Genomic DNA, 24,320 nt, shown 5'->3' on the forward strand with positions numbered 1-24,320 from the left:
TGATGGAGGCTCCCTCCCCTCACGGTCTATCTTCCCATATATCGCCTCACATTCACTTCTCTGCATGTTCTACCTTCCAGAAAGTGGTCACTTTTCTGTTCAGAGAGTTGCTGCTATTCTTTTCTGCAATCTCCTGTTAAGTTCGTAGGTGTTCAGAATGGTTTGATACCTATCTAGCTGAATTCCTGGGACCACAGGAAATTTAGGTCTCCTACTCCTCCGCCATCTTTCTCCTCTTCCTCTTTATTGAAAAGTTTAAAGAAAATTAAGAAATAGGACTTGAAGGAAATTTTAAAAATATAGCTTGTGATTTTTTTTACTTTTTTAAAAGATTATTTATTTGAGAGAGAGAGAGAGAGCGAGAGAATGAGCACGAGAGGGGGGAGGGTCAGAGGAAGAAGTAGACTCCCCGCCAAACAGGGAGCCTGTGTGGGACTCAATCCCAGGACTGCAGGATCATGACTGAGCCGAAGGCGGTTGTTCAACCAACTGAGCCACCCAGGCGCCCATAGCTTGTGATTTTTTTGATAAACAAAAGCTGCTAGGATCTGTTACTTCCAAAAAGGTAAACATATGTGGGTTTTTGTGAAAAGATTATGTATTATATTTTCCTGTAGATCATAATTCAGAATTTAAATCTAAGCATAAAATCTAGTTTCAAGTAGAGTAGGTTACTTGTGTTAGAAATAGTTAAAGTATACAATTATTCCTGAGAAAATACCAAATTTTTGTAAATGTGTGGGTGCATTTTGATAATTCTAGAATGCCTGAACAAAATGCAGAAAAAGGACATTTCTTCTCAACATTTTTACCACTTAAAAGGAATTAATCTAATAAAAATTATCAGCTGATTGTATCTTTGGGAGGAGTTTATCATTTTTGAATTTTATTCATTCATTGTCTGTAGTCCCAGATACTGTCTTTACCTGTTGGGTTTTTCTTGGGGACTGCAAGGAGTACATTTATGATGGGTTTGGGGTAGAGTCAAAGACAAAGAGAAAGAAAGTGTTGCCCTTTCTAGGTCTGCAGTTTTTCTTCTTTTAATTGAAGTCTTTTCACTTCTGTCTAAATTGTCAATTGTATTTTTCTATAAACTGCTTGCTTTTTAAACAGCTTTATTGAGGTAATTTACATACCAAAAAGTTTGTCATTTAAAGTGTAGAATTCAGGAGCACCTAGGTGGCTCAGTCATTAAGCGCCTGCCTTCGGCTCAGGTCATGATCCCGGGGTCCTGGGATCGAGCCCCGCATTGGGTTCCCTGCTCAGTGGGAAGCCTGTTTCTCCCTCTCCCACTCCCCCTGCTTGTATTCTCTCTCTCTCTGTTTCTCTCTCTCTCTGTCAAATAAATAAATAAAATCTTAAAAAAAATAAAGTGTAGAATTCAGTGGTTTTTAGTGTATTTACAGAGTTGTGTAATCATTACCGTAATCACAAAAGACCACACATTGTATGATACCATTAATGTGAAATATTCTATATAGGTCACTCTGGAGAGACAGCACCTTAGTTTCCTAGGGCTGGGGGCTACTATTGATGGTTATGGGGTTTCTTTTGGGGAGAATGCTTGTTTTAATCAGGGTCATCTTAATCTTTTATTAGATAAAGCTTTATAAATAATTATAAAGCTGTCATCTACTTTGGGTATGGACTACATTAAATGAGTGAAAGATCAATCTTTTTTGGGTCAACCATTATAGTTTGTTTGTCCATTAAATCACAGTGGTTTCCATTATAGTCAGAATGAATACTGTCAAGCCTGTGGTTAACGGAGATGAATCTACCATAAGCTTGTCCATGCATTCATAGCAGTTTAATTGCAATTTTGAATTTTGAAAAGAAAATTCTTTAGAGTTACTATGAACATGTTCTCTATATTTATGCAAAGAATGAGAAAACATGGCAATATGTGGAAATAATTACCTGGATATCTTCCCATACAAGTTAAAGGTTTTGTTTTATTTCTCTTCTACCTATTTTTAAGACTGCCTAGAGATGGCTTTATTTAATTTGGAGTTTTCTCTACTGAACTGAAAATTTTTTCATTTAATCAATACAGATCATTAAAATGTTACCATGATTTGAAAGGATGACATAGAGAGAAAGGTATTTAGAAATCATTCTTTAAAATATAAAGAATGTATTTTACAAAAATAATAATATTGTTATCAATAACAGTGATAAAGCTAATACTGATTAGGTGCCTACTGTATATCATGTATGATTTCATTGAAAACTTATGGAAACCTTGTGAGTTAGAAACTGCCATTATCCGCATTTTCAGATGAGGAAACTGATTCCAGAGGTTAATTTCCCCCGAGATCACATAGTCAGTGGCAGAGCTAGCATCCAGACAGGTGGGTCTGAGATCTCAGAACATCCTGCTCTCTACCATGCTGTGTCATCTATTCCTGAGAGTATTTCACCTATGAGGACCAAAAAAAATATGACTGTTAAAATGCTTATGATTCCAATTATAAAATTTTGCTGTGCTTACACCATTTCATATATGTTTTCAATTCTGAAAAGTAATATTTAATCATCTAACCCTACTGACCAAATCTCTGATACTTTGAGTTCTCTAATTCTGTTAATTCTATTATATTCCATTTGAAACTTAAGGACACTCAAATCCTGAAATATTTATTATTTCCCATTCTGTCATCCCCATTTTCCTTTACTTCCTTGACTAAAGAATTCATCTCTTAAAACACTCACTAATTGGTATATCTGGTTCTTTACTTTTTTATCCTGCCATCCTTCTAGTCTGACAAAATGCCAGCCCTGATGAAATCTCTCTGATGGTCTGCCATCTCCACTCCTGCACCCCAGGCTGCTGAATAGTGCCAGAGAACATTACACAATAATCCCAATTTGAGATGTTATACATTCATTGTTTCCAACCTCAGTGGGACCTTTAATACTGCTCTCAAATTATTGCTTGTCAACCAGAACTTCCTCTAGTATTCTCTGTTGGCTACTCTAGTCCTCTTTTGTTCAAGTCTCCAAATCCTCTACCTTACTACTCATTCATCTCTTACTTCCGAAAGAAAATAGAAGGTATGATAACAGAAATGCTTCAAACTCTTGTTATCCCACTTATGAACATCCTTGAATTCCATAAATATTATTCCTTTTGTCCTTCCATGGAAAATTTCCTTCCCCCATCAGTGGCTACTCCCCTTACCTACATTCCATCTTCAGCTTTTATAAGGATCTTGTTCCATCAGGTGTTCATATCTATCTTCCAAATTTCTTTTTTTTTTCTTAACTTACTTCTGTCAACATTTACACTATTGATGTTTCTCTTGTTTTCAAGAAATTTTTTTTTAATCCCACACATATCTTTAAATATATCCCTTTTTCCTCTTCCTGTTTTACTTAACATCTGAAAAGGATTACCTAAATTTAGTATTTGTTTCCTCACCTCCCAATTGCTTATTTTTTCATTACAATCTGGATTTGGTCCCTATTACTCTAAAGAAAATATATTCAGAAAAATAAAGCATTGTTTTTTCTATCTTTTGGTATAGGCATACATACACATACTCTTTCTCTCTCTGTCTCTCTGTCTCCCTCTAAAACTTTGTGGCTAGAACAAGCATTTATTTGATTACCATTGAGCAATTTGTTCTGAGCTCAGATGGGCAAATTTGTGAGTTCTTGCCTGTGGCCAATCATATGGATGTACACATCTGCTAACTTAACTGGAAATAGTGATTAAGATGGCCTCACACCCATGTCTAGGACAATGTTCTAGGAGGACAAATCTCAATGGGCAAGAGCTTAAAATATTTGCTTGTTTTATGTTTGCTCAAGTCCTACTGGCCAAAGCAAAGCAGATAATCAATCCCTCTTTTAATGTGGTAGAGTAGTAGATCAGTTTGTCCACTGACAGCATGATTAACAACCCATCCAATTGCAGACTATAATCACCAACTCCCCAAAAGTTTTATTCTATTATGGTATCATGCAGAGGTCCATGATTATATGTTCTGCAGCAGATCTGATGCAGATGAAGTTCTCTGGTTTCAGCTTCTTTTGACCTGATAGTCTGCTACCTTTGACCCCAAGAATATACATGTCTCCTTTGTACAAAATATATCAAAGACTTAAATGTAAGTGCTAAACCCATAAAACTCATAGAAGAAAACACAGAGGTAAATCTTCATGACCTGGGATTTTGCTATGAATTCTTAGATATGACACCAAAAGCATAAGTAACAAAAGAAAAAAAGGGTAAACTGAACTTCGTCAATATTAAAAATATGTATTTTGTACATCAAGGGACATTATCAAGAAAGTGAAACACAACCTACATAATGGGAGAAAATGTTTGCAAATCATATATTCATGTAGTCTGTGTCTGCTTGAAGCTTTGCATTAGCTTCTTCCAATTTTGCCTTTTGTTCCTCAAAATGTTTTAGTTGATAAGCTTTATCTTCAAAATGCCATTGTAATTCTACAGTATCTCTCAAATAGGCCTCGTGTTCTAAACAGGAATTTTATCTCAATTAAAAAAATTAAGAAAATTGGAACAAAGAACTTCAGTTAGTAATAATGTATCAATACTGCTTAAGTAATTGTAACAAATGTACTATCCTAATGTAAGATGTTAAAATAGGGAAAATGTGGTCCAGAATATGTATGAAATCTCTATATTATCTTTCCAACTTTTCTGTAAGTCTTAAACTGTTGTAAAATGAAGACTATTTTAATAAAACAATACTATTTAAGAGAACATAAAAATTAATTAAAGGAAAGTAAATGATGTTAAAGAAAAAAAATAATATGACCATGGCTTTGGGTTATGAGATTAAACCCAATCAGATAATTCTTGTGATACTTCAACTTCGCATGGCTTCTTAGAACTGTTACATAAATCAGCCCGATGGTAAGTTTCTGTAGTATGCAGGAGTGTGTTACCAGTTTCCAAAACCAAGGGATAATATTTTCCTAATTATTAATTAGCTTAGGATCTAATAATATACTCATTGAATGCTCATTCTCTTCTCTGCCTGTTTATCTTTTGTCCATTTTCTTTTGGGTTTATTTGGATTTTCTTATTGGCCTGTAGGAACAAATTACTACCTTTAGTTTGTTACCCTCTCAGTTTGATTTGTCTTTTTACTTTATGATATCTCTTAGTTAAAATAAGTTTTTAATTTTAATATACTTACATTTATCATTTTCCCTTTATTTGAAGTGTTTTGCATCATGTTTAACAACTCTTACTGCAGAGTCCTAAAAAAATTTTCTTATATATCTTCTAAAATTATAAAGTTTTTTGCTTGAGATTTATTTGTTGAACAACGTGAAATTGTTATTTTTGTGTGTAGACACAAAGAATGGAATAGGTAGTTATTTTCATTCATAAAAATATGAAAAATTACTTTTCTCAGCATTAATTTTGTTGCAAAATCCAGTCATTTCTTAGAAATCAGCTGTACAGTATCTATCCTATATCAAGTTTTCATATATGATTGTATCTATTCCTGACTCCATCATTCTACTGGTTAATTTTACCTATTACAATACCTTATTTTACTAAACACGCTTCATAATATGTTTTACTATCTGGTGTGGTGGTTCCCTCTTTTTTTCCCTTTTTATACTTCTTTGATTATTCTTGGTACATATACATTTTAGAATAAGCTTGTAATATTACATGTAAAATGTAATAGGATTTCAAACAACTGCATTCATCAGTTTTTTTATTATGTAGATGAATTTAGTCTCCTCAGAGTTTTTTAGATTCCATTAAATCTATTATACTGTTAGCATAAGAAAAGTTCAGCAGTGTAGCAAATAATGAAACTAGTTTAGAAGGGCAGTCTAAGTATGAGGTAATGAGGGAGATGGGCAAATTGATGAAAATTTAATGTTAAATTATTGGTTCTTTTACATATTAATATATATATAGTTTTCATTTAACATACATCTGTGTGTATATAAGTGTATATGCATATACATAGATATGGATAAATACATATAGATCAGTTGGCACACATAAATAAAGCATCCTATGCTTTCTGCCCATTTGCTTTAATTTTCTGCTAATTACTGTTTATATAGTTTTCCCAATTTTTTTCTTGTGTTTGTTAATTTTTATATATGTGTAGAAGTATTTTTTTATCTCTTTTATCTCTTTATCTCTTTTGTTACAAAATTTTTTTTCTGCTTGTACTAATTTTTAAATTATTTATAGTATTCTTTCATAGAGAAATTTGTATGTAAAATCAATCTGTTATCTGACAAATTTTGTATCATCTAACAAAATTTTCCTCATATCAAGATTATTAAAATATTTTACTATTTTCAGTACTTCCTTTTTTACACTTTGGCTTTTTCAAATCTGATGTTTACTACTTTATGGCATGAGGCACGTACTTTATCTCTTCTAAATAATTGTTTAAACTATCCTTATATCATTTATTGACTTGTCCATCTCCCTTGATTTGTAATGTAAATTTTACAAAAAACTAAATTCTCATATATATGTCATACATATATATATTGTAAATTTTACAATAAACTAAATTCTCATATATATATCTCATATATATCTCATATATATTTGTAATGTAAATTTTACAATGAACTAAATTCTCATATATATAGATCTCATATATATCATATATATATAATGAAATGGTTACTATTTCAGTCTTTTTCATATTTGGATAACAATATTCTTATACTAAATTTCATCTTTTGATTTTTTTAATATTATGGAGAAATATATATATGCCTTGAATTTGTTATTATATCACTTTTATCCATTCCAGTATATGTTATATCTTAAGTAAATTTTCTTGTTTTTTTAATACTCTAATCTTTCCTCAAATATTTGTATACTTTTTTATTTTTTGTATTTATAAATGATGGACCAGACTGATAACTGGTTGTGAGCATAAGTTTTTTGCTGGTTTTGTTGTTTTTTTTGTTGCTATTATTTGTTTGCTTTTTAGCAGCTGTCAGAGCCTTCTTACATTAAAGGCTTTTATCCAGTAAATAAAATATTGTACTGGAATTCTTTGTAAATAGGAGGTAATATGTTTAGGAAAGGAAATTGAGGGAATGTCTTTTTACTTAAATAAGCATACATTTGAGTTTGTTGTAGCACCTTCAAGTATTTTCATGCATTGATGAATTAGCCTTTGTTTTTCCTTTATCCACTTGTTTCTATGTGAGATTCTGCTAGTTATGTAGGCTCTGTTTTGTTTCTCTCTAGAACCACAACTTCCATTCTTAGCCTCTCCATCCTAGTCAGATCTCGAGTGTGGCTAGAGAGTTCTTCTCATGGCAATGACATGAAGGCATCTTCTCAGCCATGTATTCTGGATTCTAAGAGTGGAAAGCAATAATACTAGTCTACCTCACCACAGGCAGGCCATCAGTTATTTACTTTGATTATCACCTACTTATTCTTACATACTAGGAATTTTTCATGAGCTCCACAGAGAAGCCTTTTACCTGCCCTGAAATGGTCTTCATTTTTTCTTCTGAGTTATATTTTTCTTTGCTCTATTTTAAGTGACAGTTTCATCTGTTTTCTTTCTATATCTGGGAATTTTTCTAAAATATATGTCACAGTGATTTTATTGGCATACATATATACCTTTCTCCAGAAATATTGGATGACATGGGAATTGAAGAGAAGTAATCATGTTTGCCCAACTAACATCTGGAATTAGACATTATCTATGAAACCCATAAAATTATGACTATGTATCCCTTGTGTTTTTGGTAACTTGTGTCTTTTATAGCCCAGGATACTCTTAGAATATTCTGTAGAACGTGACTCCTGCCGTGGAGTTTATGGTCTAAAAGAGGGACACTATGGAAAGCTAAATATTTGTGAACTTACCAGAGTGTTTTCCACTCTTTGGTTATATATTAAAATTTAATAGATATAATGCACTTCTGATTATATGGAAAGTCTTTTGGGAGTAAGTGGCATTGAACAGGCCCTTAATGAAGGAGTAAGATTTAGAAACACAGATGAAAGGTAAGAACAATTAGGTGGGAGTAATAAAAGGACTAGGTAGTAGAAGTGTGTATCTGTTTTAGAAATAACAGAGTATCGTTTGACAAAAATATAATGGGGTCTGTGAAGTGGAGTACTTATAGTTTTATCAGTGAGTTCAAATGTAAGCTAGCCTGCTATTATTTTTTGAGATATTTAAAATTTGATTTTTATTGAGATCTTTTATTTTGACAGTTTGAAACTTCTCTTGAGGAATGGTAAGCACCTTTCATTCTTTTTAAGTTGTTTTTAAGTTCAAATTTTAATGATTAAGGTGCTGTAGATGAGTTTTATTTCAAAAGAAATAAGAAATTCAAAGCAGAATTTTTCATACTTGTTATTAAAATGCATTTTTTTGAAAAGGTAAGAATTAGGACATCACTGAAAATGGCAGAATAGAGATCTCTGGGGCTCTGTCCCACCACAAAAAAATGTTGGCAAAAATTTGTCAGAATCAGCTTTTGTAGAACTCTGAGTTTAGTAAAAGACAACAACTAGGGGGAAAGTTAATGAAGAGTCTGTTGTATTGCATTAGGAGAGCACTATGGCACTATAAATTGCCCCCTTGCCATTCTCTAGCCCCCAAATCAGTGGTGGCCGGGAAGAGAGCAGCCTGTACCTGTGCTGCAGATGGCTAGTGCCAGAGAAAACAATATGGACCTTATTCTCAAAGAATTGTGTTTCAGTGTTTTGACCTGTCTGATGACTTCTTGAAGAACCAGCACAAAGGCTTATCTTTGTTTTGCCTGACTTGAAGCAATCACTCAGCTGGAACCACTTAGAGGCAGTGTTTACTGAAAGCATTTGAAGGCATATACTTGCCACCACTGTCTGAAGCTGTGAATAACAGTTGGGACAAACATTAGACAAACCAAAATGCCTGGGAAAGAAGACATACATGGGGGAAATAGAATTTTTCAAAGCTGTTATATATACTGCAGAATCAAGAAGTGCACACGTATGACCAGAGCTAGGCACATGCTCAGGGAAAACCCAAGAAGACCCTGATCTTTCATCACTGGCTGACCTTTAGGATCTGTGCAGGCAACAGTTAAAAGTAGAAGCAGAGCTGTAAACAGCCTGGGTAAGCATTGAAGGAATACTTCAACAGAGAGCCCATCTGCTAAGACGAGTATTTTTTATTCCTTTTCCTTGTCCTTTTCTTTTTCCCTTCTTTTCCTTTCCTTCCTTCCTTCCTTTCTTTCTTTCTTTTTTTTTTTTTTGACTCTAGGTATTTAAGATAACTTGGAGAAAACATAAGTTTACCAGTAAGCTAATGAAACACTTAGTTCAGTACCCCACACATGACAAAGAATACATACATTACTCAAATGTGTTTAGAAGAACTACTAAACAAAGAACAACCTACAACAAACCCAACAGAGGGAAGGTAATCTTATTTCTATTTCACATTAAACTATTTAAAATGTCCAGTTTTCTACAAAAAATCATAAAGCAGGCAAAGAGAAAAGAGAAAGTTTGTCTCACTAAAAAGGGGAAAAAAAGAAAGAAATTTTTAAAAATGGCCCTGAGAAAGATTAAATGTTGGACTTATTGGACAATAACTAAATCAGCTATCTTAAATATTCTCAAAGAGATAAAGGAAACCATGGACAAACAGTTAAAACCAGGAGACTAATGTCTCAACAAATTAAGATTACCAATAAAGAAATAGGAATTATAAAAAAGAACCAAGCGGATATTCTGGAGATGAAGAGTATAATAACTGGATGAAAAAATAATTAGAGATGTTCATCAATAGATTTGAAATAGCAGAGGAAAGAATCCGTGAACTTGAAAATAGGCCAATTGATGCACTACTGGGTATTTACCCCAAAGATACAAATTTAGTGATCCAAAGGGGTACGTGCACCCCAATGTTTATAGCAGCAATGTCCACAATAGCCAAACTATGGAAAGAGCCAAGATGTCCTTCAACAGATGAATAGATAAAGAAGATGTGGTATATATACACAATGGAATATTATACAGCCATCAAAAAAAATGAAATCTTGCCATTTGCAACAACGTGGATGGAACTGGAGGGTATTATGCTAAGCGAAATAAGTCAATCAGAGAAAGACATGTATCATATGATCTCACTAATATGAAGAATTCTTAATCTCAGGAAAAAACCTGAGGGTTGCTGGAGTGGTGGGGGGTGGGAGAGATGGGGTGGCTGGGTGATAGACATGGGGGAGGGTATGTGCTATGGTGAACGCTATGAATAGTGTAAGACTGTTGAATCACAGACTTGCACCTCTGAAACAAATAATACATTATATGTTAAAAAAAAAAAGTAGGAAGGGAAAAATGAAGGGGGGGAATTGGAGGGGGAGATGAACCATGAGAGACTATGGACTCTGAGAAACAAACTGAGGGTTCTAGAGGGGAGGGGAGGGGGGATGGGTTAGCCTGGTGATGGGTATTAAAGAGGGCACTTATTGAATGGAGCACTGGGTGTTATACGCAAATAATGAATCATGGAACACTACATCAAAAACTAATGATGTAATGTATGGTGATTAACATAACATAATAAAATAAAATTTAAAAAAAATAGGCCAATTGAAATTATTCAGGCTGAGGAGCAGAAAGACAAAAGAATGAAGTAAAGTGAACAGAGCCTAATAGATCTGAGGGACGTAATCACAAATACAAATATATGCATAATGGGAGTCCAAGAGTACTAGGGAAGAGAAAAAGGGGGAGAAGGAATATTTGAAGAAACATTGGCTAAAAATTTCCAAATTTGATGAAAGACATGAATTTATAATTTTCTAAAACTCAGTGAACTCTATGCAGGATAAACTCAGAGATCCACACATTATAGTCAAATCATTGAAAGCCTGGGACAAAGAGTATCTTGAAAGCAGTGAGAAAGAAGTGATTCATCATGAGTAAGGGATCCTCAATAAAAGTGACAGTCAATTTCTCATCAGAAATTTTGGAGGCCAAGAGCATGTGGGTGGCTCATTGGGTTAAGCATCTGCTTCCAGCTCAGGTCATGATCTCAGGGTCCGGGGATGGAGCCCTGCATTGGGCTCTCTGCTTAGCGGGGAGTCTGCTTCTCCTCTCACTCTGTGCTCTCTCTCTCAAGTAAAAAATAAAACCTTAAAAAAAAAAAAAAAGCCTGTCAAATGAGAATTCTGATTCTTGCAGAAGTGTCCTTCAAAAATAAAGGAGAAATTAAGATATTTCAAGATAAACAAAAATTGAGGGGCTCCATCTGTAGCAGACTGTTCTATCAGAAATCCTAAAGGTAGTCTTTTAAGTAGAGATGAAAGGACATTAGACAGTAACTTGAAGCCATATGAAGAAATAAAAACAATAAGGTAGCTACAAAGATAGATCTAAAAGTCAGTATGATTGCATTTTTATTTTGCATCTCTTATTTTTCTATATAATTTTAAATGGATAAAGTTATAATTCTATATTAATGGGCACACAATGGATAAATATGTAATTTGTAGAAATGACAACATGAAGGGAACAGAAGTATAAAGGAACAGAGGTGTTTTTTTTTTTTTAATACTACTGAAACTGCATTGATTTTAATTCAAACTTAATTTTTATGAAGTTAAGGTGTTAATAATAATCTCCAATGAACCACTAGGAAAAATTGTATAAAACAAAAACACCAACATAAATCCAATAAGGAAACTAAATACATTAGGAAAATTCAACTAATCACCAAAGAAGGCAGTTATGGAGAAATTAAAAATGAAAAATATTTAAGTATTATAGAAAACAAATAACAAAATGGCAGAAGTAAGTCCTTCCTTAATAGTAATTGCTTTTCATGAAAATGGATTAAATGGATTAAATGTATTAAATGGATTAAACTTTACTGTTAAAAGATAGTGATAGAATAGATAAAAATACATGATTCAATTATATGCTGTCTATAAGAGACTCACTTGAGATCCAGAGACACACTATGTTGAAAGTAAAAGGATAAAAAATATATTCCATGAAAATAGTAACCAAAAGAGAGCTGGGGTAGCTAAACTAATATAACACAAAATAGACTTTTGGTCAAAGCATATTATAAGAAACAATATTTAACATCTTGATAAAAGGGCCATTCCATCAAGAAGTTATCAAAATTATATACATACCCAAAATACAACCTCAAAATGCGTGAAGTGTAAACTGACAGAATTAAAGTAAGAAATATGCAGTTCTGTAGTAAGAGTTTGAGAATTCACTCTATCCTCACTTTCAAGAATGGTAAAAAGAACTTAAAAAAAAAGAACTAAAAAAAAAGAGTAATGAAAAAGATTTGAACAGCACTAGAACAATCTAGGCCTAACAGACTTATATAGTACACACCACCCAATAGCAGTAGAAAACACATTCCTTTCTTGTTGACATTGAACATTATTCAGGATAGATCATATGTTAAGCTATATAACAAATCTCAATAGAATAAAAAAGACTGAAATCATACCAAGTATCCTTTCTGACCTAATGGAATGAAACTAGAAATCAATAACAGAAAGAAACCTAGGAAGTCCATGTGAATGTAGATTTTAAACAACATGCTCAAAAAAACTCAGTGAATCAAGGCTGTAATCACAGAAGATACTTTGAAATGAATGAAAATGAAAATACAATATACCAGAATTTATGGGATATAGCAAAAGTAATGGTCGCAGGGCAATTTATAGACATAAATGTTAACATTAAAAAAGAAGATCCCAGGGCGCCTGGGTGGCTCAGTTGGTTAAGCAACTGCCTTCGGCTCAGGTCATGATCCTGGAGTCCCGGGATCGAGTCCCGCATCGGGCTACCTGCTCAGCAGGGAGTCTGCTTCTCCCTCTCCCGCTCCCCCCTCTTGTGCTCTTTCTCTCTCTCACTCTCTCTCTCAAACAAATAAAATAAAATAAAATCTTAAAAAAAAAAAAAAGTTAAAAAAAAAAAGAAGATTCCAAATCCAGTACCCTAACTCTATACCTTACAGAACTAGAAAAGAATGAATGTGCTAAAGCTGTGAAAAGAAAGGAAATTATAAAGATTAATGCAGAAGTAAATGAAGTCAAGAATAAAAAATAAATAAGTAAATAGTATCAGTGAAAACAAAAGTTGTTTCTTTGAAAAGATCAACCAAATTCACAAACCTTTGGCTAGACCAGCAAAGAAAAAAGACTTGAATTATGAAAATCATCAAAAAATTGGGGATATTACTATAGATCTCACTGAAATAAAAAGGATTATAATACTATGAATAATTGATAATACAATGAACAACAAATTTAGATAACCAAGATGAAATAGACAAATTCCTAGGAACACATAAACTATCAAAACTGACTGAGGAAGAAGTAGAAATTCTAACAGATTTGTAAAAAGTAAAGAGATTAAATCAGTAATCAAATATCTCCCAACAAATAAAAAGCCCAGGACCAAATGGCTTGACTGGTGAATTCTATTGAACATTCAAAGAAGAATTAATACCAATGCTTCTCTAACTCTTTTAAAAATTAGAAGAGAAAGGAGCACTTTTCAACCATTCTATGAGGCCAACATTATCCTGATACTACAGCCAGATAAAAACATCATAAGAAAAAGAAATGTAGACCAATGGCTTTATGACTATAGATTCAAGAATCTTCAACAAAATACTAGCAACCTGAACCTAGCCATATTAATAGAATTACATGTCATGACCAAGTGACATTTCTCCCAGGTGTGTAAGGGTTTTTCAAAATACAAAAAAATAATCAATGTGTAATATATCCACAGTAATAAAATGAAAGGGGAAAATCCATGTGAACATCTCAATGTGGAAACGTGGCAAAATTCGACACCTTTTCATGATAAAAACACTCAAAAAACAGACAAGAACAGATTAGAAAGCATGATGAAGGACATTTATGAAAAACCTTCAACTGACATTATACTTAATGGTAAAGTGCGAAATTTTTCAACCTAAGATCAGGAACAGCACAAGGATGCTAGCTCTTCTCACTTTTATTCGACATTGGAAACCTCATGCATTGCTGATGGGAATGTAAAATGGTTTAGTCACTTTGAAAAACAGTTTGGTGGTTCCTCAAAAAGTTAATCCTAGAATTACCATATGACACAGCAGTTCCACTCTGAGGTATATACAGAAAACATTTCAAAACAGGTGTTCAAACAAAATCTTATATATAAATGTTCATATCATCAGTACTCACCATAGCCAAAAGGAGGAAACAACCTTAAATTTTTTCAGTAGAAATCTTTGAAACTTGTTCTATAAGAGGCCAGCATTACCTTGATCTCAAAACCAGACAAAGACCTCACCAAAAAAGCGAATTACAGACCAATATCCTGATGAACGGGGATGCAGTCTTTCTCCCTCTCCCTCTGCCCCTCCTCCCCATTCTTGCTCCTTCTCACTCTCAAATTAAAAAAAAAAGAAAGAAAAAAAAATTTTGCTGGCCCAAAAATTAACTAAATTTTGAAAAAAATGCACAAAAATAGATTCAATTATGTGCAACAATTTAGTGTATCGCAAACCAGTAGGGAGAGCGTTATTTGCTGGGACGATTATTTTTCTATTTTTATTTTAATTATTTTCTTTATTAGTTTCAGAAGTAGAATTTAGTGATTGGCCAGTTGCATATTACACCCAGTGCATGTTACATGAAGTCCCCTCCTTAATGCCCATCACCCAATTATCCCTGCTCCCCCAGACTCTCCCTCCAGCAACACCCATGTTTTTATTATTTATTTATTTACTTATTTATTTTTTGTGGTATGAATGTTTCTTTTATTTTTAATTAATTTTTTGAGTATAGTTGACATATACTGTTACATTAGTTTCAAGTGTGCAACATACTCATTGAACATTTTTTTATTTTCAAACAATCAAGAAAAAATAGATTATTTAACAAAAATATTTTAAAATGAAATTGAAACTAAAGGAGAAAATATGATGAATATTTCCTGACCTCATAATAAACAGGCTTTCCTAAATAAATTCTGGAACAACAATGAGACAAATAGTATGCAGCCATCAGAATATTAAGCTGTAGTCAAATATACAGGAAACAATGTCATGTAACTAAGGCAGCATGCAATATTTTATGACTCTAATTTTATAAAAATTGAAATATCATTAAAGTGTTATCTTCTGTTATATCTAAAAAGAATGAATTAGTATAGATTATTTTATATTATGATTTTTGGTATGTACAAACTTCCTTTAATTTGTAATACTTCTTTAATAGAAAAAATAATTTAATAAAAATAGCACTCTGCTTTGTTGTTGATACTGTTTTTCTTACAACTTTTATCAGATGAAGAGTACTTCTTTTTAAATACGATGAAAACTTTACCTAGAAAAACTATTTAAAAAAATTTTTTTAAGATATTTATTATTTATTTATTTGAGAGAGAGAGAACATGCACAAGTGCATGAGGGATGGGGTGGCGGGGGGAGGAGCAGAGGGAGAGGGAGAGGCAGACTCCCCGCTGAGTGAGCCTGACACAGGGCTGGGTCCCAGGACCCTGAGATCAAGACCTGGGCCCAAGGCAGATGCTTACCCCAGGCGCCCCTAGAAAAATTCTTTAGAAAAGAAATAATATTTTAATTTGGACATTTTGCTAAAACCTATTAATTTCCAATCTGAAAAAGCATTTTTGGTCCTTGTATTTTATATGGTACCCAGGAAACTGCTAAACTGATGTTAGAGAAATACCTCTCAAATTATTCTCAATAAACCCCCTTTTCCTGATAGCAACACTAAGGAACACCAGTTCATTTTCTTAAAAAAAAAAAAACCCACAAAACTTCTTTAATATCCTCTCAAATATTTTTAGGTCATTTGTAACAAATTTTAAATTTCTGTTAATTTACCATGAAATATAAAGCCCATCATGTATTAGAATTTTGCTATATTACTCTCTTAGATAGTAGCATTAGCATGTATAGTAAATTTCACCACAAACATTTAAAATTTAATGTGAGAATCACCTAAAATTTGTTTTACTACCTTTAAACTTTAAGTAAAGCAGTTCTTTATTAATTGATTGCCTCTTTCCCTTTATATAGGAGCAGAACTTCATCCACACAAGACCAGAAGGAAGATTGGAGTGTTGCTACACCAGTGAAAGAGGTTAAACCAGAAGAGAGAGGTAGAGTTGTACCTCATACTTAAATCAGTGAAATTATATTTAAAATTAAAATTAAAATTATATTTAAAAGCTCATTGACTTTTCATTTAACATATTTTTAATTTTTACAGTAATTATTTTAAGAATTTTATAATTCTTTTGAATGTCTAATGGAGGAAAGAGCCTTCTATCATTTGATTAAGCAACAAAATTCAACAAATATTTATTATACGATATACTGGTCTAGGTCCTGAGTGTATAATGATCCCTCTCCATCTCCCAAGAAGCTAACTGTAATTCAGTGCTGTCCAGTAGTACTTTCTGGTATGAAAGTGTTCTCTATTTCCACCATCCAGTAGAGTAGCTACTAGCCATATATAGTAGCTGCTTGAAATGTAGCTAGGAAGACTGAGAATTTAATTTTTCAGTTTAATTTTAACATGTTAAATGTAAATGGTCACATGTGATTCATGGCTATCACACTGGACATGGAGGCTCTGCTATATTTATATCTTATATATAATATATATATATAAATTAAGATTAAAATCTTGTCACAATTTATAAAATGTATAGTAATTTATATATTGGAATAAAATTTGTGTTAAAATTACTTCAACATATTTGAATGTATTCTTCATACTATATTAAACACCTCTTCCTTCCCTCACCACAAAAATTTGTTAAACATCTTCCTTTCATGAGAGATAACTAAGAATTCAGGACTTTGTAAAAGTACTAATATTTTGTTTTCAAAGCTGTCTCTTATAGTGAGGCTCTGTTTTTAGTTTCCTTTTCACTATATCTATACTAAAGAAAAAAATCTCATTTGTTACTTCTTAATTTTTCACATGACAAATGCTAGGAGAAGATTAATATGTTAGTGGACATAATAACATTTAAATTAATTGCAATTATGTTTATTATAAACTCATACATTTGATCCCAAAGTATAAGACAGTATCAGGTTGAGGGAGATTTATTGTAATTAAGTGTTTGTGCTAAAAATAATTGCAGGTGGTGGTTACTCACCTACTTGGTATGAAACAGTAAAATTGAGATGGTATTCTAGAAAAAAATTGAGAGATTAAATACAATGAATTGGAGACATTTCAAGTTATAAACACAGCATTTATTTTAGAATGCTATCATAGAAACAGTACAAAAGATATCTTGTACAACATGGTAGACATCTTTGGTAAAACATTTATATTGCATCAGAAGTGATTTAAGTGGCATTAATTTAATTATACTTTTCAGACTGAGATATTTTTATAGAAACTGAATAGATCATAAGTTGGCTAGAGAACACAGTGTTCACTGTATATGTTGTCATGAAAAAAAAAAACAGACAATTAAGGAGATAAAGTGTCCAGGATATGGTAGAATATGAAAAAAGAAGACAATAGACCAAATAAATATAGACCAAATAAAGGGCAGTCCATAAAAGATAATTTTTATGCATTACAATAGAGAAACCTGTTTCTCAAAAATTCTTTTCAGGCAGCATGCTGAATTTCTTTGATAGGCTTACTAGGTTAGAAGTAGAAACTGTATGACTACTGAGATTGTACTTATAACCAATATGTAATATTATCTTCTAGCAGAAAATTATTGCTTTATTGTCCAAATCAAAACAAAACAGAGGTCTATTAGTTGCCTTTTTTTTGAACTAGTTTTACTGTTTTTTTCTGTAGCCTCAGCTCTTTGAGGCTTTGCCTTTCTTGACACTTTGTGTTTGTTTATGTCTTCTTGTCATGTCACATTTTGGCAAAAGTCACTGTTTACAAGTATAAATCTCACCAGAGTGGAACCCATATCCATCTTCCTTACTGATCTATCTCTGGGGAGAGAGTGTATTGCCCAGAACATAACAGGCTCTCTTCGTGTTTCTAGTATAAATAGATAAATTGAATACCCATGTTAATCATTTCGTTAACATTAAACCATATCTTTTCAGAGCTGTGAACCAGGAATCACAAGTATCTCTCATTACAGGAGTTAATTTGTGTTATAACTAAATAAATGGAATTTGGAAACAATGAATTCCTGGCAGGGCTTACTAGGGATGTTATTTTCTGATAAGGAATACAAAGTATCTTGTTTCGAGGAACCATCTGAGGATTTGCAGTATTTATCTGATGTAATCATTATGATTCGCTTTTGTCATAGAATGAGAGGAAACACAAGCATAATTTAAAAATAAAGCTCTATAATAAAGCTTATGAAGAAAACATTTTTTAGATAAAATATTCATGAAGATATTGCTTGAGATTTCTCTATTCTAATTATTTTACAAAATGTTCACTTAAAAATCTGTCTTCAAAGGTTATAACTAATGTTATGATTGTATTATAATAAAACTGTCCTTAAAAGGCTAATTCATTTTTCTAAAATTCTCTCATTAAACATATAAATATTAAAAAGAATAATGATACAACTAGTACCTATGTTCCCACCACCTCGTTTATAGGCTGATTTATTAACAAATGTGAATACACATTTCTATTTTAAGATGAAAAGTGTCCAGAATTAAAGCAGGAAATGGAAACATTGCTATCAGAGGCCATTCATCTCATTAAAAGTCTAGAAACTGACCGTGCAGAAGCTGAAGAAGCTTTAAAACAACAAAAATCAAGAAAGAAGAAGATGCACATGAAAATTGATTCTTGGTCAATATGGAGACTTCAAGAAATCCCATTAGCTGTGCAGAAAGGTAATAATAAGAATTTTTTCATATTGCCATTTACTTTGTTCAAGAGGCATGAATAATCAATTGAAGCCCTGAAAAAAAGTCAACTCTGACCATATTGTTTTGCATCCAAACTAGTGCACTTTTTGATATATGCTATTAATGATAATGCTGATATCATTTATATAGCTGAGACTGCACTGAGCAAATCTGTACCTTCTGTAGTCTGGTGTTTGTTGGTAATTCCATAGTATTTATGGTAACATGGGACATTTAAATTTTTGGCACATATTTCCTATGATGACTACATTATAGTGTAATTTGAAATTTAGAAATTTAAGTGATTTCCAATTGGTGTCATTGGCTAAATCTTTAAATTTAGGAAAATAAGAGCGTTTTAAAGTGATACTTTAGCAACATGCATCTGCTTTTGAGAATTCAGTAGTAGATTTTATTGAGAACTTCTAGCAGGCAATAAAACTGGAGATGTTTCCAAGAGTCATGTAGGTAACATGTTTCAAAAGGAAACTTTTTTGTTTTAGACTATAGAATAAGGGACCTATGGTAAAGTATTAAACAGTCTAAGGGCATTGGATTTTTTATTCTCCAAGTACTGCCTGTTGAGCATGCCTACTACATGATTCTGCTGAGGCTGGACTTTGTTTATAAATAAATTTTAATTCAGTTAAAAATTTTAATTCAGGATTCACATGCTTTATAAGTGGGTTATATGAGGGAGCTCATAAACCTATCGTTTAAACTAAGACACTTTTGAAAGGAAAAGGGAGGCTATTAATTATTACCCTAAGACATGAAATTATTTGTCAAACTGGACACTTACAAACACCTTTATTATATGTCTTCTAAAACTATAGTTTTCAAGTAGGGTGTGCACATTTTTGGGAGTTGCAAGAAAAGATTAGAACTTTTATTTATATTTTTAAACTTTATTCTTTTTATTTTCTTTCTTGATTTGGGTTTTAATTTTGCTTTTATTGTACCTGACAAAATACAGCTACCCAGTGGTTCCTCGATTATATTATTTTAATAAAATAAATTACATGTAGTTTCAGTGACTGTTACTCCTTTTAAAGTAAAACTGAGCTCACAGATTGAACTCACCATTTGTTCACTCCCTTCTGGAGCAGAACTCAAAAAGCAGGAAATCACCCAGAGCCTGGGCTGGATGAATTTAATTCAGCCTTTGTCTATGCTCTTTGTTGCCCTTTATAAAGAGTTAATTCTAAAAATCATGCAAAAAGTGCTCTAAACTCAGGTAAGAGTAGGCCCTTTTCTACACATACTTTAAAGTATGCATTTTACAAAACATTTGGTTTCTATAGCTGTTTATAAAAATAAATAATTCAGGCTTGGAGTGAGTTTGTTCTGATTCACAAAGTTTTTGAATAGAATTTATGATGTGCATACTGTACTAATACAATAACATAAGTATGTAATTTATAAATGCATACTTATATATATATTGGTGTTTTAGAGGCAACCAAAGATACAATAGGGCCAGAATAGGCATCCTGGGAAATTCTGGAGCCCAGTAGATTCTTGAGCAGATTCACATTCACATCCACAAGGATTCATCTGCAATTTTTATAAAAAAGATTTATTTATTTGAGAGAGAGAGCATGAGAGAGGCAGAGGGAGAGGGAGAGAGAATCAGACTCCATGCTGAGTGTGGAGCCCAAGGCAGAACTCGATCTTACAATGCTGAGACCACAACCTGAGCTGAAACCAAGAGTCAGATACTTAGCCAGCTGTGCCACCCAGACGCCCTTGCAATTTTTAAAAAATGTTTGGGAAGCCTTTCCTTATCAGTAGTAGTAGAAAAGTCAGTGGTAGCTGGTTTTATTTAATATTTTGCTGATAAATTTCTATATAATCTCATATGGCCTTTATAAGAGTAGATAGTGTATTTTGTGGTTTATATGAAGTTCTACCTAAGGAATTGCCAAAATAAAATTAAATTGAGATACATACATGCATATTCTACATACCTTATAAATGCATTTTCAATGATGGAATATATTCTTGCCATTGTTGATAATTTATTGCTTGGGCTATCTTTGATTTAAAGATCTACCTAAAGGTCTTTAAAAAAACTATTAAAGATCTACTTAAAAAACTGAAATTTATGTTCATCTGCTTTATTTTATTTAAGTAGCTAACACATGCAATGAAATTTAAATTCATTATTACTATATGGTTTTTAAGTGCCTTCTGTTTGTAAAATATTCCTGAAAAGTGATGTGCTTTCAGGAATATATTGCCTTTATATTGATATTATTTAGGATAAAATTTCTAAATTTTATAATTTTTTTACAGGTTACAGAATTATATATTCTTATAGATTTTAGATTCCCAAAGTCTCTAGCTTATGTGACAAGAAAACTTTTAATCTCTTTAACAGCCTTAATATTAAGTATGATGTTTATAGGATTTCTAATAATTTTTATAAAAAACTTATATTTATAATTAATGAAAATATTAAAGAAATTCAATTTTTTCTAGATATCTTGTGGTCACTCCTCCAGACCCATCTATCCCCCTAACTAGCCCACTCACACTTGTATCTTCTGTTTTGTGATCCATGAGGCTGATTGATAATGGATTGAATCAAAGATATCTTTTGTAATCTGTCTTCTTGCTGGTTCAACCACTGGGAATTAGTGGCAAGAGACCATGAGAGATAATGGAGAAGAGTAAGGGTGGGGTTTTATACCCTTGACTACTTTCCTTTCTACTTGGTCACCTCACCCCCCCACACACACAGAATGACAGCCACTGGCACCCAATATGCAGCCAATAATCTAGCAAATGTCTTTTCATTTTCCTACCAAAAATATAATCAGAAATAAGTTTTTCATCAGAAATTGGGTGTTACATGAACTTATAAATTATAAAATTAGATATGCACAGCTGTATTTCCTTAAAAAATAAAAGAGTATGTGTATTTATTACACCCAAGCTAAAGTAATTACTCAGGTTTCCCTGGTACTCTCATTGTACCTGCTTCTTTAGATTCTCTGTCTTTTCCTTACCCTACATTCATGGCTCTGTTGGTACTACTTCCCAATGACTGATTACCTAATGGAAGAGAAAAAAATCAAAGACCTCTTTATGTATGGATTTTAATGGTATGTTGACATAATTTGGGGAGCTACTGTTTTACAATCTCAATATGGGAAGGGTGAAGACAGATTACCTTGAAGGAGAGATGTCCTGGGATACAAATGGGAAGTAGGAAAAAGGATGGCATAATGGGGGTTGGAAAGAACATGAATGTTAAGACTGGTGAAAGGAAGTCTAGGAGAGTGTTCTGGGGATTGACCTTTCAGAGAGGATGGAGTGTGAAGATAACTGTGTCCCATAGAGATGCTCACAAGAGTGCTTCTACTGTGGAAGAAGATCTCAGCAATAACACAATATTAAATCTTCTAATTTTGTTTTGCATTGTTTAGTCACATGAATTAATGTTATTTACTACAATAATGCTTTGTAATAAATCGCCTTGGAACACAGTGGCTTACAACAATAAGCAATTTTTAATATAAGCTATCCTATTTGTAATAATTTTCAGTTGATTCTTTTGTGTTTTGATATATAATTGTATCAATAGAAAATAGTATTTATTTTTTCCTTTCTGACATTTATAACTATCTCATTGTTTTACGTCTAGATGATTTTAGAAGGCCTCTACTCTTGCAGTTTCTCTCATTTTGTAATTCATAGAGTGGTTATACATAACCCAGTATATACATTGGTTGTAATAGGCAGGATTTGTACTAAAACAATTATTAGCTTATAAAACATAGATTTTAATCCATTTTATAATAAATGATGAAAGCAGTATATTTTATAATGCAATACTAAGATAACTTAAATTTAGTAAGCTTCACAGATAAGTAATTTCTGAATCTAAAGTATTTCATATGTCTCTATTATCAAATAAAGGTTTCTTTCTGGAGTTCTTGTTTTAAAATCAGATTTTCTTTTGTTATTATTGTATGTCTAGAACATGAGGCCTATTTGAGAGATATTGTAGAATTACGATGGCATCTTGAAGATAAAGCTTATCAACTAAAACATTTTGAGGAACAAAAGGCAAAATTAGAAGAAGCTAATGCAAAGCTTCAAGCAGACATAGACTACATGAATAAACTTGGTCCTCTAATTTACTCAAAACAGAACCAAGAACTTGAAGCTCTGAAAGAATTTTATACAAAAAAATTTGAGGTAAATGAATAATGAATAGATATGCATTTTATAGATTGTTACTTAGATATAAAAATATTTCAGCTATTAGAAATTAACATCTTTAAATGTTTCATTTTCACTAAAAATTGACTTGCTATTTATTTCCCAAAGGAACTATTAAACTACACATAATACAGTCAATTGATATTCATTTAAACTGTGTTATCTTCCCTTTTATACTTAGGAGTAATAATATTTAGTCTACCTACTAATACAATTTTGGAGATTTAAAACAACATGATAATTTTTGAAGTTGTAAGTCAAGCTGGGAGAGAATGCAAGCAGAATATATCAGTCATTTTCACTGTTGATGATAATAAACTGTAAAATCTTTTCAATGATTAACATTTAACTCTCCTATTGTGGGATTGTATTATAGAAAAATAAATTATTTATACCTGCCACTAAATGAATAAATTTAATTCATATTCATTTTATTTTTTATTATTTCAAAGTAAATAGAGTTGTTAAATGTGTCCTGTATTTTCAACAGTACCATTTTCCTCCATCACTCTCCAAAGACAACCTTATCAGGAAAATCTGTTTCTAGGCGAAATTTGTATGTTTTTATACATATATACATGTATATGTATATATGTATATGTATATTTGTATATTTAAGCACAGTGCATGGTTTCTTTATTATTCTTCAAATAGTATCAAACATTGTATAAGTTCCTGCAGGTTTTTTTTTAATCTGACATTGTTTTAGAGGTCAAGCTACTGTTCATTCATTTTACTTGCTGTTTTGGATTTGACACCAAAAGCAAAGCTAACAAAAGCAAAAATAAACAAGTAGGGATACATCAACCTAAAAGCTTCTACATGACAAGAGGAACCATCAACAAAATGAAAAGACAATCTACTGAATGGGAGAAAATATTTGCAAATCATATATTTGATAAGGGGTTAATATCCAAAATAAAAAACTTCATACAACTCAACACCAAAATAAGACAATATGATTTAAAAATGGGCGGAAGATCTGAATAGATATTTTTCCAAAGAAGACATACAAATAACCAACAAGTACATGAAAAGATTCTCAACATCACTATTCATCAGGGAAATGCAAATCAAAACCACAGTGAGAGATCATCTCATACTTGTCGGAATGGCTATTATCAAAAAGACAAGAAGTAACATGTTGGCAAAGATGTGGGAAAAGGGAACCTTTGCATACTGTTGCTGGGAATGTAAATTGGTGCAACCACTGTGGAAAAC

General features: G+C 32.2%; 1 protein-coding gene across 1 annotated transcript in view; it reads left to right on the forward strand.

Annotated features, from left to right (window-relative positions):
* Positions 1-24,320, forward strand: part of CCDC178 (coiled-coil domain containing 178) — a 375,512-nt gene that overhangs the window by 20,736 nt on the left and 330,456 nt on the right. The window contains exons 4-7 of the mRNA XM_034996280.1: positions 8,222-8,244; positions 16,074-16,156; positions 18,651-18,851; positions 22,855-23,075. Of these exons, the coding sequence (XP_034852171.1) occupies positions 8,222-8,244; positions 16,074-16,156; positions 18,651-18,851; positions 22,855-23,075 (528 nt within the window). The remainder of the gene's footprint in view (positions 1-8,221; positions 8,245-16,073; positions 16,157-18,650; positions 18,852-22,854; positions 23,076-24,320) is intronic.

The sequence above is a fragment of the Mirounga leonina genome, unplaced genomic scaffold (assembly GCF_011800145.1).
Source record: "Mirounga leonina isolate KUSES-001 unplaced genomic scaffold, KU_Mleo_1.0 Mir_93, whole genome shotgun sequence".
In the NCBI taxonomy this organism is placed as follows: Eukaryota; Metazoa; Chordata; class Mammalia; order Carnivora; family Phocidae; genus Mirounga; species Mirounga leonina.